We start from the raw sequence: 15440 nt of genomic DNA, 5'->3' as shown, positions 1-15440 counted from the left end.
AAAACGTTTAATTTTTAAGTAATTTTTTTAATGTCCGATTTTTCAAACCAGGCGTGGTCTTTATATCGTCACTAGTGATGTACTTTAACGCTACTCCACTGGCGCGCTGCATGTTTACGCTTGCTGTCTACCGCGTTTCCAGGTTATGATAATTCAGAAGCGAATTAAATATCGCGCTCTACGCTTGCTATCAACCCAGTGACGCAGCGAAGGGGAGGGGGGAAAACAACCTCCAAAGGCATTGGTTTTAAAATAAATGCAAATTCTAATACAGTAGTTAGTGCATAGGAAAGGGCTGTTTTGATCAAAAAAAAAACCCTTTCGGAAGGTATTTTTGATCAAAAATCCCCTTCAGAAGGTATTTCTGATCAAAAAAACCCCTTCAGAAGGTTTTTTGATCAAAAAAAAAAACTCTCCAGAGGGTATTTTTAATCAAGAAAAGCTTTCCAGAAGGTATTTCTAGCTGCGCTCGAGTCTCAACCATATCGTCGTCACTACATAAGTGTAAAGAAGCGATATATTGCTCTCTGCGCTAATTGCATCAGTGAATGGTATTTCATCACTTGTGATGTCATGTGCAGAAGTGTAAAAAATGAAAGCGCACCGATTAAAATATTTTTTTTAATATTATACTTGGTCAAATTATTCAAAAGATGGTCGGATCGTATGTTTTTAAACATGTTTTTTCCGATAAAAATAAATTTAAAATTTCGGAAACGACACCATTGTTACGCACCACCCCTACGCAAATAAAGTTGCACGCGTGCAACTTTATTTGTTATAAGTAAAGTTATTGTTCCGTTCAAGTTAGATCAACATTAATGACACATTTCCCCTAATCATTTCACAAAAAAACAGCAATGAGTAGTACATTAGAGTAGCTACTTTAGCACGGTTGAATAAGGTTTTCTAACATCAAAACAAGTATTCCTACATTTCCGAAAACATCCCATCAAAATCTTAGAAGAGTTGATTGCGAAAGTTGACTGCCAGCTAATTTCCGGCACTAAAAGATCTGCAGAGGATCAAGAAAATTTGATGGATGGTACTATCCCCCGTGAATTGCTACATGAGTAGCTTTTTACACACAAAGAACTTATCAAAAGGTTTAAAGTTCATTCACAAAAATAGTTTCAAGTTCATCCATTATGGAAAAGAAACAAGTTTGTTCTTTCTAGAATGTGACTGGAGGGCCTAAAGGAATCCATGCCATAACCTCTCGTTTGGGTGAAGGTTATGTCTGTTGGCGAAACAGGGAGGCTCTAATGAAGCGGCGTCTTCTTTTAAAAAAATTTTCAATCTCAGCATGCTCAAAAAACGTAAATGATTTGATTGAATCATTAGAACTCATTTTTATGCAGTCGGTCTTGATCATCAACTTCAAAATACGCAAAGTTCAAACTACGAGTATAACAGTTTAAAGATTTTAGAGGGGATCAAGATAATTAATTCAGATTGCAATGAACAGTACATTTAAAAACTTCTACTTTAATAGTTAGACAATAGTTTTAAAACAATTCCATTTACATTAACATTAGTGGAACCATTCAACAGATTTAAGCAAATATGCATTGTTTCAAATTTCTACATAAAACTTCTTCTTTTAACATTCTTTTCCTTTAAAATCGTTTCTTTAAATTTTCATTACAGAAGCAGGGTTAACTAAAACAGGGGCACTAATAAAAAGTGAGGCCTTATTCCCACAATAATTTGGGTGGCCGCTGAAGGCTCTACAGCGGAATACAGTGGTTCATTTACTGGTTTGAGGGCCCCTTTTTCTATCACAGAACTATGTAAATCATTTATAAATCTCCTTCGGGGTATCTTAATTGGGACATAGTAAATTCCCTACTGACAGAATGAATAAAAATTAGTCTTCAAGAAAGTTTTTTTCAGCAATCACGATTGCTTATTGCTTTCATTTGACTGTTTTTGGCGAGCTATCATTTTATTTTCCCACCAGTACCTTCTGCAGCATCACCGTCGACCGGCTCCTCACGATGCTGCTCCTATTACGAAAGCCGTCTCAAGGTTGCATCAATATCCTACTTACACGCATACATACACACACGTACACACAAACACATACACACACGTACACACAAACACATACACACGCATACATACAGACGCCTACACATACACACACCTACACACAACTACCCACACATTCATGCATACACACAACTACCCACACACTCATGCATACACACAGACCCAAACACATATGCCTACACACACATACACATCCCCCCCACACACACACAAGCACTCATACACACAACTACCCACACACTCATACCTGCATACAGACACAACCCTAAAACAACACAAACACATGCCTACGCACACATACACATACCCCTACACACAAACACATATACCCTACACTCACGCCTACATACACACACACACACTCGTGATTGCAAAAAACATAAATTTAATTCAAAAGGTCAAAATTCAAACTAATTTTCTTTTTTTTTTTTTGGATTAACAAGTCATTATTTTTTAACTATTATTTAAAAAATTTGGGTATTTTTCACAAATGCTATGCGTAACTCTTTAAGTAATGTAGGGCTCCTTAGGAAGAGAGGCCCCAGGTCCAGGCCTAGTGGGCCTGTGCGGTAATCAGGCCCTGTACAGAAAGTGTCCTTTGTTGTCCTTTCATTAAACTTTGTTGTGTTTTAGTAATTTATGTTGCTTGTTAAAAGTTTTTATTCCCAAAAATCTTCGTATTAACTGTCTTAACTAAAAATATCTTTAGAGCTAACTAACTGCTAAGATGTTAGATTTGAGAAAAAAATATATATTAAGCGAGAAAAGGTGATTTGGAACTTAAAGCACGAAACTTATCCTAAACGAGATTACTTTTCCGTATGTCTGCATCGATTTTCTCTAACAGCAGTCGCATATCTCTCTTGATTGTTTTAGGTACAACCGATTTCAAAAATACCTTTTTAAAAGTCAAAAAAAAAACTTTAAAAGCGAAACGTGTCTCATATGGAAAAAAATTGGAAGTTAATTTAAAAGCGACTTCCAATTCATCCTCTCTAACTTGCTAAACATTATGAAGTTTTATTTATATATATTATCATATCAATTAACTTTTTAAATAGGAATATTTTGCATTCATGCACTTACATAGACAAAAATATGGGAAACAAACTATACAAATGAATTACAACAAAAATATTCTTCCGAAATAATATTTAGTTTAAAAAAAAGCAACAAAGTAAGAACTATTGCTATGCAATACTTCACATTGAAGCCTAACTTATAATAATATTGAAAATAAAGTTATTTTGAATCTACAGTGGCTCCCAAAAGTGTTCGTACACCTACGACTTTCAATGAAATAGGCCCTTATCCATTCGTTAGAATTAATATTTCGAAATAGGTATTTTACTATACGATCTATGATCTATTTTTAACAAAACCACACGAAAATTTTTAATAAAACATTAAAACTTAATTTTTTAAAAATCAAAAACCAAAAAGTGCCGGAAATTTTATCTCACAAAAGTCTTCGTACATTTTAAAAAAATGTCAAAAAATTAGTAAATAATATAACTTTTTACCAAGTTATTATTTAGTAGAATATCATGCAGTATCAACAAAAGCTTTTAAACGTCTGGGAATAGATTTCATTGTTTTTTCTTTCTTTTTTTGTGCAATTTCTGAGTAAACGTTTAGCCGCACTTCGAGCCTTACCGTTTCTAGTTCGCTTTTTGTTTTAATGGTGTATTTTCGTAATCTAACCACCAGATATCTCCAAATATGTTCCATTAAGTTTAAGTCTGGCGATTGAGGAGATATTTCTAAGCTTAAGGACAATTTTTGAGGCACCAAACGCAAACGTGTGATTCTTATCGTTATCTTGATAAAAAAAACAAAGTTGTTCCCAATTACCAAATTTTGGGCACATAGTTTAAAATTGTTTTTTAAAATATTTAAATGAACAGCATGATTCATTATTTCATCAAAAAATTCCAAATTTCCAAGTCCTGATGCTGATATGCACCCTCACACAAAAACAACTTCACCATCCTGATTAACTGATTCAACTAAGTTCTTAAGATTAAATTCCTCATTTTTTTATTCCATGTACAATTATACCACAATTTAACCCAAATTGTTAAATTTATTTTCTTCTATAAATAAGACGTTGCTCCAAAACGTTTTGAGCTTATTTATCATTGATTTTACGAAGGAAAGCGTAAGCTTACTGTTTTTCGCACGAATGAGAAAATTTTTGCTGGAAGAGATCCCATTTACTCCAGCTAATCAGAGAAGTTGGCGAACAATTTTAGGTGAAAATTAAACGTAAAATGTTTCATTCACTTCTGCAGAAACTTTTTCAGTTCTGAAATGTGTATTTTTCATATTTTTTTTAACTGTAAACCTCCGATCACGCTTTGTTAACTTTGCCAGTTGGCCTTTTCTTACCTTTTTTTCGATCCAATTCTTGTTTTTAAAGCATTTTATCAGGCACTTCACTATAGAATGGTATAACTTAACTAATTTAGAGACATTTCAAACCAATTTACGGCTACTGTGAGGGGAAAAAATCAAATTTCGAATCGTGTTTGTTGTTTTCTACGCATACCTGCCATTTTAAAATAATATGCAGAATATTGGGGAATAAATAAACAAAAAGTTAAAGGCAAATGATTTTACAGTGTTATTTCAATGCAAAAATAACAAAAAAACCACATATGATAATTTTAATTACGAACTTATTCGAAAATATTTCAGTGTACGATGACTTTTGTGGCGTATTTTTTCTCTGTCTCTTCGTTCTTTGACAAATTTCAAAAACAAAATCTGGCAACATTCTGATAAAAACTACTGGGTTTTATTCAGAATGGCATAGGAATGGTGTGAAAAAAAATTGGACTTCATATTCGATTTCAGTTTTGCGTTATTTTGGTTTTACTACAAAATTTCAAGGTGTACGAACACTTTTGGGAGCCACTGTATATCAATTTCCAACTTTCATCAGCGTTTAATCTCAAAGATACTACATTTCGATTTTTATTAGCGACTTTTTTCAATGTTTCTTGAAACAGGAAACCAAGAATATGTTTAGAATGTCTGCAATTTTCTCGATTTAAAAAAAGCCACTTAGAATTTCAAAATCTATGATATAATTTCGATACAAGATTACTCTAGATTTCCTTATTGGCTTTGGTTTATAATCAGGGCTAACTTGGCATATTAGCTCACAGAAACTCAAACCCATCACTTATTTTCAATTTAATTATAATTTTAACATGTTAGACTAAATTCAGGCTATTCACGAGTGAAAACACGTTTTGGGGATTATCGGGCTCCTGTACTTCCTTTAGTAAAAACTAAGTCCTGCTCATAATACCAATTAATTAAACATTATTATAATCAAGTTTAATATCATTTCGTAGTCAAGTAATTTTATTACATCCCATTTCCAAAACTTAACTCAAGATAATAAACACTGAACAATAATTTCCTTTGCCATGACCATCAAAAAAATCCAAAGGTCGAACCATAGACTAATATTTGTATTATTAGTCTACTAGTAGCACCCGCACGGCTTTGCCTGCAATAGAAAAATTAAAAGATCTTTTAGTTCGCCTACGTATTTACAAATGTACATAATGTATGGTGAATTTTCTCGCCAATTGGCTTGTACCCATGTTATGGTTCCACGTTATGATAATTTCGTAATTTACTCGTCCATCTTATGATGATTTTGTTCTTAAAATTGGAATAGAAAAAGAACCACATCGAATTTTCGAAAAATCGCTTCAAGGTGCACACTCCCATGCTACAAACTAATTCTGTGCCAAATTTCATGAAAATCGGCCGAACGGTCCAGGCGCTATGCGCGTCACTGAGATCCTGACAGACAGAGATCCGGACAGAGAGACTTTCAGCTTTATTTTGAGTAAAGATTAGTCAAACGAGTAATATTACGCAGTACAGCAATCAGCAATACATACGGAACATTGCCTTAGTTATGGGCAATTACATATTGTTCTCTCCTTATCAGGAAATAAGGGGAATCAATGTTTTAAAATCTCACAAAAATGAAAAAAAAAAATTGTCTAACATGATGTTTTAAAATAAACAGTGCCGTGCACGATATTAATTTAAGATAGCTATTTTTTTTTCACTCGAACAAGTTCGGGAGCGGCCGCAAGTGACTAATATTTTTCATGACTAATATTCGCGTGAACCATGATGTTTTAAAATAAAAAGTACCTGCACGATATTTATTTAGGATAGATAATTTTTCAACCCGAACAAGTTCGGGACCGGCTGCTATTGACTAATATTTTTCTTAAATATGCGTGCTCATGAATATTTTTCTTTGTTGTAAAAAAAAAAAATAAAAAAAATAAACATTTATTTTCTAACTCATTTAAACGCTTGTTTGTTATTCTGAAGGCTTTTAAGAGCCTAGGGGAAAACGCAAAACAATATCAAGTGCAACACGTGTTTCTTCTCTCGAACAAAGCTTTACAAACAATATCACGTAAATGGTGTTTTGCTTTTATGCAAGATCCGTTCAGTGTCATAATAATCTCAAGCAAAATACTGTAATCGGTATTAAAGATATTTATTTCTCTGCTACACTTGTTGCACATTGGAAATGCTTCCTGCGCCAAAATAAATTGCTGAAAATTAGAGTTTTTGATGAGATTATTAGAGCGTATCAGTTATTCTATGGGATTTTTTCCTTAGGCGAACCCACTACCCTATTTCTATTTCGGATTGTAGGAAACCTCACCCTATTGTTACGAAGTACTGAGGGAAAAAAATATTCCCTCGCTTTCCTTACTTACTATCACTCGTATTCTTTACGTGAATGGACTTTTGCGTTGAGACGCATTGTAGCAGATTTAAATGTTCTGCTGCTTTACAAAAAAAATCTCACTTGTTGTTAATGAATGATACGAGAATGAATGGGTTGAGATTATTTAATAAATACTCACACAGACAGGCAATAAAGGGCAAAACTGGGGAAGTTCTTTAGTCGCCAGTGGCCGATAGTAACAATATCCTTAGCAACCACTTTTTTGGAACAGTTGCCACATTTTTTTTTAACTCAAAAAGTAAGAAGTCATTTTTGTTTAATTTGTTGAAATTAGTTCAATAATAATGAAATTAGTTCAATAGAAATTAATCAAATACATTAATAGAGATTTCTTTTTCATAAATAATTGTATAAAGGCTGCATCTTGATTTGGTAGGAAATATTTTAGCAATTACTTAATGCATTTTGTGCTCTTGAAGGACTTCATTATTATTATGATTTAGTCACCCTGTTTCGGATGGCAGCCGCTACTTTTGTTCTTTGCCTAGTCGCAAGTATTCAATTAATTCCCTCCAATTTAGAATATTTTTACTGAAATATGGATGAAACAATTTAAAAATAAATGAAACAAATAAATAGGGAAAGTGAGTGAAAGGAATTGACAGCTATGGACTTGATACAGAATGAGTTTGGTGCTTTTCAATCTAAGTTTATAGACTGCTAACTTCTGGTTTCGGTTCAAACTTAAGAGGCGTACCAAGTTTCTGGTCAAAGCACAGTTTGTGTGTACTTGAAATCATCGTTTAATCAAACACTTTTTAGGGTATAAATGCAATTTTTAAAGGTGTTCAACAACAAAGAATGAAAGAAAAAATTCACTTTCAAGAACTTGAGAGCCCTGTTACAACAAAGCTTATTAGGGAAGCATGTTATAGGACACTTCCATATAAACAACGAGTCTATTAAATAATCAAAAAGGAAGTACTTTGCTTTTTCGTGCATACCTCCGCCCTTCAATGACCAGACCTCCATCAGAGCAGACCAGAAAGATATAAGCTATTTCATTATAGTACACAGTAAAAAAAAAACTATTTTCATCCCCTTATTTTTTCTTACAAGCAAATACACACTTATGGCACAACCACGTTGTTTTTACAGGTATTTAGTTTTAATTCACGTATTAGTAATAATTCAATTTCTGTCTCATACATTTAGTGCAGGGGCTTTCAATCTGTGGGTAGTGACCCCCCCCCCCCCCCCGAGTGGGGTCATGAAGCATTTCTAATGGGGTTCCACTTTTCGAAGAAGTAACATGATTTTAATTTTCCTTTGTAACGATGTTAATTGCGTTTAGTTTTATTAATAAAAGTAGGGGAGACCGGGGCAAGTTGACGAGACGGGCAAGATGACGAATGTCTTAATTTTTGCGTTTTTCAGTAGGAAACAGCATCAACTGGATACTACTGGCTCTCCTATCGGCTGTTCGTTCATCAATGCTATAAAGACGGTGAAATTGTCATATTTGTAGTAGTTCTGCAGCTCTGATTGTTTACCGCTGCTACAATATAACTTTTATGCATGTGTAAATAAGCTCTGCTAAACAAACAAGAATGATCGATTGTTTTTCTTTAGTATTTATGAGTAACTTAGTTTATATACTGCCACTTACCATGAATAAATGTCAATTAGTTGCCTTCCTTTATGGCAATGAAGATGAGTCCTTTCAAACAGGCAGTCCGGGGCACGATGACGGGCCGAAACACGGGGCAAGATGACAATACTTCTTCTTAACAAGTCCTGCTTGTAAAGAGGAATATTGTGACCCTCCAACAGAAGAATGGTTCTAGTATTGCAATGCCGAGAGTGGTGGCGTGAGGAATGTTCCAATTATGAAAATGGCATATTTATTTGTGACTATTGTTAGCTGCACAATTAAACACTTCAACATTACTTTGCAATTCATTACGCTTAATTTGATGCTTTGTAAGATGTAAAAACACAGTAAAAATTTGTTAAAATATGTAATATATTCAAAAAATAAATTGTGTTCAACCTTTTTCAGTGTTGTCATCTTGCCCCAGTACTGGGGAAAGATGACGATTTGCTAAGGTTATGAAAAATAAAAATATCTCTCATTTATTTCATTTGAAAAATTTAATGGTGCTATATTTAATACTACAAAGGACCACTCTAACAGCTCATGCAAAGGAAATTTTCTTTTCCTTAAAAATAAATTAATAAACAACAAAAATTGTTAGCATAGTCATCTTGCCCCGGTCTTCCCTACGTTGTTTCAATTTTTGTACAAAATGTGGCCATCAAGTTTCTGTTTTCATAGTAGATAACTGAATTATGGGTTACTTTTTTTAAAATAAATAATATTGATTTTCTATAATTTAGTATTTATCATAAATCCATGGTAAATCGTACAGTAATTTGTACAATAATTGTGTTAGACGGAGGACACGTATAGAGAGTACACATATGTGGTCACGGGTCATTTACTTGACCAAAAAGGGTCAAAACGTGCAAAAGGGTGGGAACCACTCATATAGTGGATCGTATTAAATATTTATTCTGCTTCACATCTCCCGTCTTTTTGGTAATTTTTATATTGCATCATTTTAACTAATGCGTTTATGCTAGCTGCATTTAACCTTTTGCATTAGAAAAGTCTCTTATGTACTCAGTATCTACTAAGTGACGATCGTGCTAGTAACAAAGTTAATAATTTAGTGTGTAGCTATTACAACAATACAATGTTTGACAGTGCAGTCAATATTGTAGAGAAATGCGTGTATTGTGAAATTCCATTTAGTTCACTACGGTGCAATATATAACAAACAATTTTTATCAAGCATTATTTTTCTTCTATTTTTATTAGTACATTATTATTCTAAAACTTAATTTCATTCATCAAAATAATACGACTAAGTTCAATTTTTATCCGCAATCTGCTTAAAATTTTAATAGAAATTATTGCAAGCAAAAACTCGTTTTGGACAAATTTTTCAGTCTTCTGCAGATTAATTTCCAGCTCAAGAAGTTAATGCTTTCAGAAAAAAAATATAACGAATGGGGGAAAGGGGGTGGGTTTTCTTGGGGGGAAAGTTCATAATAAAGAAGGGGAGGTAGGGAAAAAATACATGAAAAGTTTTTTTTGAGAACATAACTGATTCTTTCAAAAAGCATGTCTTTCAATTTCAAAAACGGAAAACATAATTTATTACATATTGAATGCCTTTTTTTTCTGGACACATTTAAAATTTAAACACAATTTTTATGATTGATAAAGAATAGTCTCAAAACTTTTTATTTTAGAGGTGAAGAAAAACGTAGCTCAACAATAGCATCTTCCTAAGAAAGAGTCACTTAAACAACTATGCCATTGCACGGTTGGACGTCTTATGTGGAGGAAGGATTTTTACGGTGGTCTTAGATTAATTTATGTTTGGGAGGTCAACTCGCAGTGGAAGATCAAACCGACTGAGCTGTAATAACTGTTTTTCAAGCTAACACGGAAGAGCGGATCAGCATACATTACCTAAGTTTAAATTGTGTTCAAATATTATGTCGGAAATGACTTTGACACGCTGAAATTTCAGTGAACTTTAGTGAACAGTTTTTCGCATCTAAATAATTGCAGCAACAAGTGTATTTTATTTATTTATATTTTCTTTCGGGATAACTTTTTCAACATTTAAAACATATGTATAAAAATAATATAAACCCAGTTCTTTTGAGGATTGACGGAGTTTGAAACAGCACTTGCACAGTCACCAGTGCAGAACACCAGTCATTGAACGTATTGTACTGCCTAAAGATAAAAAATATGTGTTTAATTATCACCTGGAGCAAAGTTATCTATGTTTTAAATTGAGTTCTTTTATAAACCGTAATTTTTAAAGCAAACTTTTAATTTTTCATATAAATATAAATAACCTTATTCTTCTCCTTTTGCCCAACATTCTTCAGCGTAAAATTTTAAAAACGAGCTACCAAGTTTCAAGTGGCCAGGTATCATGTAGTATTAATGGCACGAACCGCGCCATTGAAATTTTTCAGGATATGTATTTCATAGGGCATTTTTCTCTTTTGGGGGCAAGGTTCGAAAATATCCGATATTTTGATATAAATATCGGATATTTTGATATCTATCTGATATTTTCGATCAGCACAAATTAAAGTCTTCAAAATAGTAAATGAATCCTCAAATCACTCCTTATTTTCTTAAACATTGTTATTACAATATGTAGACTGAAAATTAACGCTTCCTTCATTATTTAAATCTAATATTTCATTTAAATTTTTTATCAATGTTAATGTAGTTCATTTAGTATTAGCTGCTGTACTCTTTTTTATTCAGTTAGCCGCTTTTACACAGTTATATGGTTCAGAAAAAATATGCTTTAGCCGGTGCACAGTCATAAGAAATTTTCTTTTTTTCTGACCAACATGTATTATTTAATGAGGCACTTTTAATATGAATAAAAATTGTAACATTACTAATCATTTTATGAATATAAAATTTAAAAGGAATATTTTATTACTTTGCTGTATTAATGCATCATAAAAATATAATACATAACTTATTACTTGGTTATGTTTAATAATAAATGAACAATATTACTATGATTAATTTAGTTTTTATATTGAAAATACCATAGTTGAGAAAATAAATTTCGAAAATATCAAAATATCATGATATTTTCAAAATAAATATCGGATATGTATCGTGATATATATCATGATACATATCAACTGATATATATCGGCGAACCCTGTTCGGGGGACAGCTTGTTCTTAGGGGGTAGGAATTCCGTAGCATTTGAGGGGGTGCGCCATCGCTCTTGGGGGAAGGGAACACACGTACACAATACTACCAAAGAGCCTCCATGAGGAAAAAGGAAGGAAAGTTTGAGCAATTCTCTCTTGTACAGAAAATACGATATTCAGAATCTACTTCGTTTTGTCTTGATTGAATAATTTTTCAAGTGATAATTCCTGTGAGTTTTTGGCAGCAATTACATTTTTATAAAGACTGCTTTCATCATTAATCATTTAACAGCAAGCTTGTTCTTACATCTCTTCGCAAAATGGAAACAGATAAATTCTAAATTAATTTTGGAGAGATTTTTTTTTCTTTTTTTAATAGTAAAAGAGCATTTTTCTTGAGATAACGTGCATTTCAGCACAATTATTCATTCAGAACTCCTATAACAGTAAATAATTTTTTATGAGAACTTTCACTATTTCATCAGATGATGAAATAGTGATCGATCAGTCGTTCAGATCACTCTGTAAAAACTACTTCTATTTAAAAGTTTTTGAGTACAGTCATTCTTGTTTTTGAGTACAGTTATTTCTCTATTCTATATTAAAGCATTATTTTAAGAGGGGTTTTTTTTTCTAATTTTTGGTATAAAATGAAAGAAACACTCTTAAACTAATGTACAGCTATCCAATTTTTTTTAATGTAATTTAATCCATTTAAAATGAATAATTAGCCTGTTTTAAAGATATCCTGCTATTTACGGTTACTTTGAGCCACGTCAGAAATGGATTGCAAAATAACTGAATTTAATAAAAGCAGTGCAACTTTAAAACAGAAAAATAAAATTTCCAAATGTTTAAAAGCTCCCCCGTCGTTCATCGCACAATATCACAAATCTGTTGTTCATAATATCCCTTAAAATATTGCTATGTAGAAAGAGCACTTTCAGTATCTTCAAAAATAGCTTCCAAGCAGCAACTTCAGAATTGTTGAATTTAATGCAATGAGCTGAACTGTGATGAAATATGTCACCTTCCAAGGATTCAAAAGACGCATTTGAAATTCAATCATTTCAAAACTTTATCCCTAAGGACCATAATATGTAAGATAGAGAAAATTCAAACTGAAAATAATGTAATAATGGGGTCGTTTGTTTCCGAAATTTTAAAAATATTTTTTCTTCTGAAAAAGCATGCTTAAAAACATAGGATCTGGCCATTTTTAATTAATGTGATAAAGTTTATAATTTTTTTAAAATTATTGAAATCGGTTCGCAGGTTCAATTTATTTTTTTACGCTTATGGCATGACATCACAAATGATGAAATGTCATTCATTGTTGCCATTAGCTCAGAGAGCAATAATTAATTCACTTCTGAATTATCATAACGTAGAAACATGGTAGACGGCAAGCGTAAACATTCAGTGCGCCAGCGGAGTAGCGCCAAAGTACATCATTTGTAACATCATAAAGACAACGCCTTTTTTTTTTTAAATTGGACATTTTAAAAATTAATTTCAAAAAAATTGTTGGGAAAATAAAAGTATTTTCTGGGTCCATCTTATATTTTTTGCTAATTATATCAACTTCAGAGTGACTAAAAGTAGTACTTTAGACTGAGGGAAACAACCCCCATTCACTAAAGCAACCAGAAGATTCTCAGTAAGTAGAACCGGCAAAGCTTACTTGAAACATTGCCACTCTGGTGCTTTTTATTATTATTTTTTTTTTAATAAAGAGTAGAAAACTTATTTCTCAACTTTGTCGGTAGAGTACAGCTCTGACCTCTTTCACGGTGTCAAATACGTATACTCAACAATTTTTGAGGTAGCGAAATATATTTCATGTGCAAGCATTTGGCTTTCGAAAAATAAACACATGAAGAAAAAATCAAAAAATTCAAAATAGAAAAAAGAATATTTTAAGGAATGAAGCGCGATGCGATTTCTATAAATCTTACAACGTTTTCCGGTTCTTTTCGGGGGGGGGGGGGGGTTCCCTAAATACTACAAGTTTAAAAGCAGTCATTATTTTCCAAAATGTGTTACTACACCCAAAGAAATCATAGATTTTAAAATTTTTAAGGTTAAAACTTGATAGTATATTTCAAGCCAATAGCATGCTAGCAATTACTTAAAACCTTTTTGTAATCATTAGCATGCTATAGCTATCTTCTGAGTTACCAGTTTAGTTTTTATACTAATACCATTTCCTTTTTTTCTCTAGTATTTAGATGTCTTTTTTCTCTCTTTTTTTTTTTTTTTTTTTGGTCTTGTCCACTCGATTTCTTTATATGTATGTATACAACCAAACGTTATACAAATACTTGGAACAGTGATTCGAAACTTAGATTGACCTTTTTTATTTCTTTTAGACTTTGAGAGTTTTTAGTAGAAACGACAATTTTTAACGATGTTCTTAGACTCAAGATGTCAGGTGCTAGAGATATAAATTTTGATAACTCTTTTTTTTCGCACATTTTCTTTTGCTTCATTTTCTTTAGATGATTAATTTTTTCTTTATTTCTTCCTTACTCATAATGTCCAAAAATAATGTGACGCATTTAGCACCCTCCTGTTTAATTTTATTTTTTCTTTAGATATATTACTGTTTCATTTATTTATTGACTAGTGGTACCCACTCTGATTTGCCTGTAGTAGAAAATTAAATGGTCATTTGGTTTGTCTGTATATTTACAAATAATGGATGATGAATTTCTCGACAATTTGCTACGTTCATTTCCTTGCCCACGTTACGGTTCCACGTTTTAATAATTTCGTAATTTACTCGTCCACGTTGTGATAATTTGCTCGGTAAAATTTTCTTAAAGTTGGAATAGAAAAAGATCGAATTTTTGAAAAATCGCTTCGAGGTGCACACCCCCATGCTATAAATTAATTCTGTGCCAAATTTCATGAAAATCGGCCAGAGCCGCACTATACTTATGCCTCAAATTTAGTAGTAATGATAGTTAATAAATACAGATGTATTTTATGCATAGCACATACTTTTTTATGAGAAATGTAGGGGGAGAATATAGTAGTCAAAACTACTCACCATAGCATAGTGGCAAATGACGATACTTCCAGACCGCAGGTCAGCAAATCCGCTACAACTTCTCATCGTCATGATGACTTTTATTTAAACACACACACAGAGAGATTAATGATAGCTTCAAACAGATAAATTATTCTCAACCAATCAGCTACTGATTTACAACTAGTAGTTAACGCAGATGGATCATTTTTGGAGGCATAATGGCACACTTATTACTTTTTAACTTACTTTAAAAGTTAAATCTATTTTCTTGGCACGGTAAAATAATGTTTGGCTGAAGGAGACAGTCCTCCAATAAAAATATCGGGGGGAAAATATCCATATAATTACTGAAATTTTCTACAAAAAAAAATACATTTAATTTCAAATTGAATAATAATCAAATAAAAAAATGTTACACTATCAGTCTACAATAAGAGTTCGAAAAAACAAACCTCAATTTTATTCACGAGTTGGGTCAATTTTACGTTCTAAACAAATTTCAAAACACGCGATCGTAAAATATCAACTGAATTTCATGAATCAGTATAACTTACTCATAGTAACAATAAAAAAATATCTCAAGGGCACTGCTAATAACATAACTTAAGGCGGTTCTAAAGGAGCAATATGAACGAGCAAATATTCCATCTTAGCGTCGTGAAATCATCTTCGGAAATGCAATAGATGAGTTGACAGCGGCTTGTTTCCGGCAAGCAAGTTTCCGGATTTAGACAAGAAGTAGCCAAGCAAGGAATATGGTTCACTGAACCAAAATCTTCGCTTGAAAGGAGAAATGCATCGCCAAAACTTGATTTCTTTTAGACATAC

The 15440-nt window shown here is 32.5% G+C and overlaps 1 protein-coding gene across 1 annotated transcript in view; it reads right to left on the bottom strand.

The window, feature by feature from the left end:
- The window catches only part of LOC129222146 (uncharacterized), a 63518-nt gene extending 48816 nt beyond the window's left edge, over nt 1-14702 (bottom strand). Inside the window, exon 1 of the mRNA XM_054856601.1 lies at nt 14631-14702. Within this exon, the coding sequence (XP_054712576.1) occupies nt 14631-14702 (72 nt within the window). The remainder of the gene's footprint in view (nt 1-14630) is intronic.
- Between the last annotated feature and the right edge of the window lie 738 nt (nt 14703-15440).

This window comes from Uloborus diversus, chromosome 5, assembly GCF_026930045.1.
Source record: "Uloborus diversus isolate 005 chromosome 5, Udiv.v.3.1, whole genome shotgun sequence".
Taxonomy (NCBI): domain Eukaryota; kingdom Metazoa; phylum Arthropoda; class Arachnida; order Araneae; family Uloboridae; genus Uloborus; species Uloborus diversus.
Note: the sequence above shows the minus strand (reverse complement) of the source record. Positions and strands in the feature narration are given on the sequence as shown.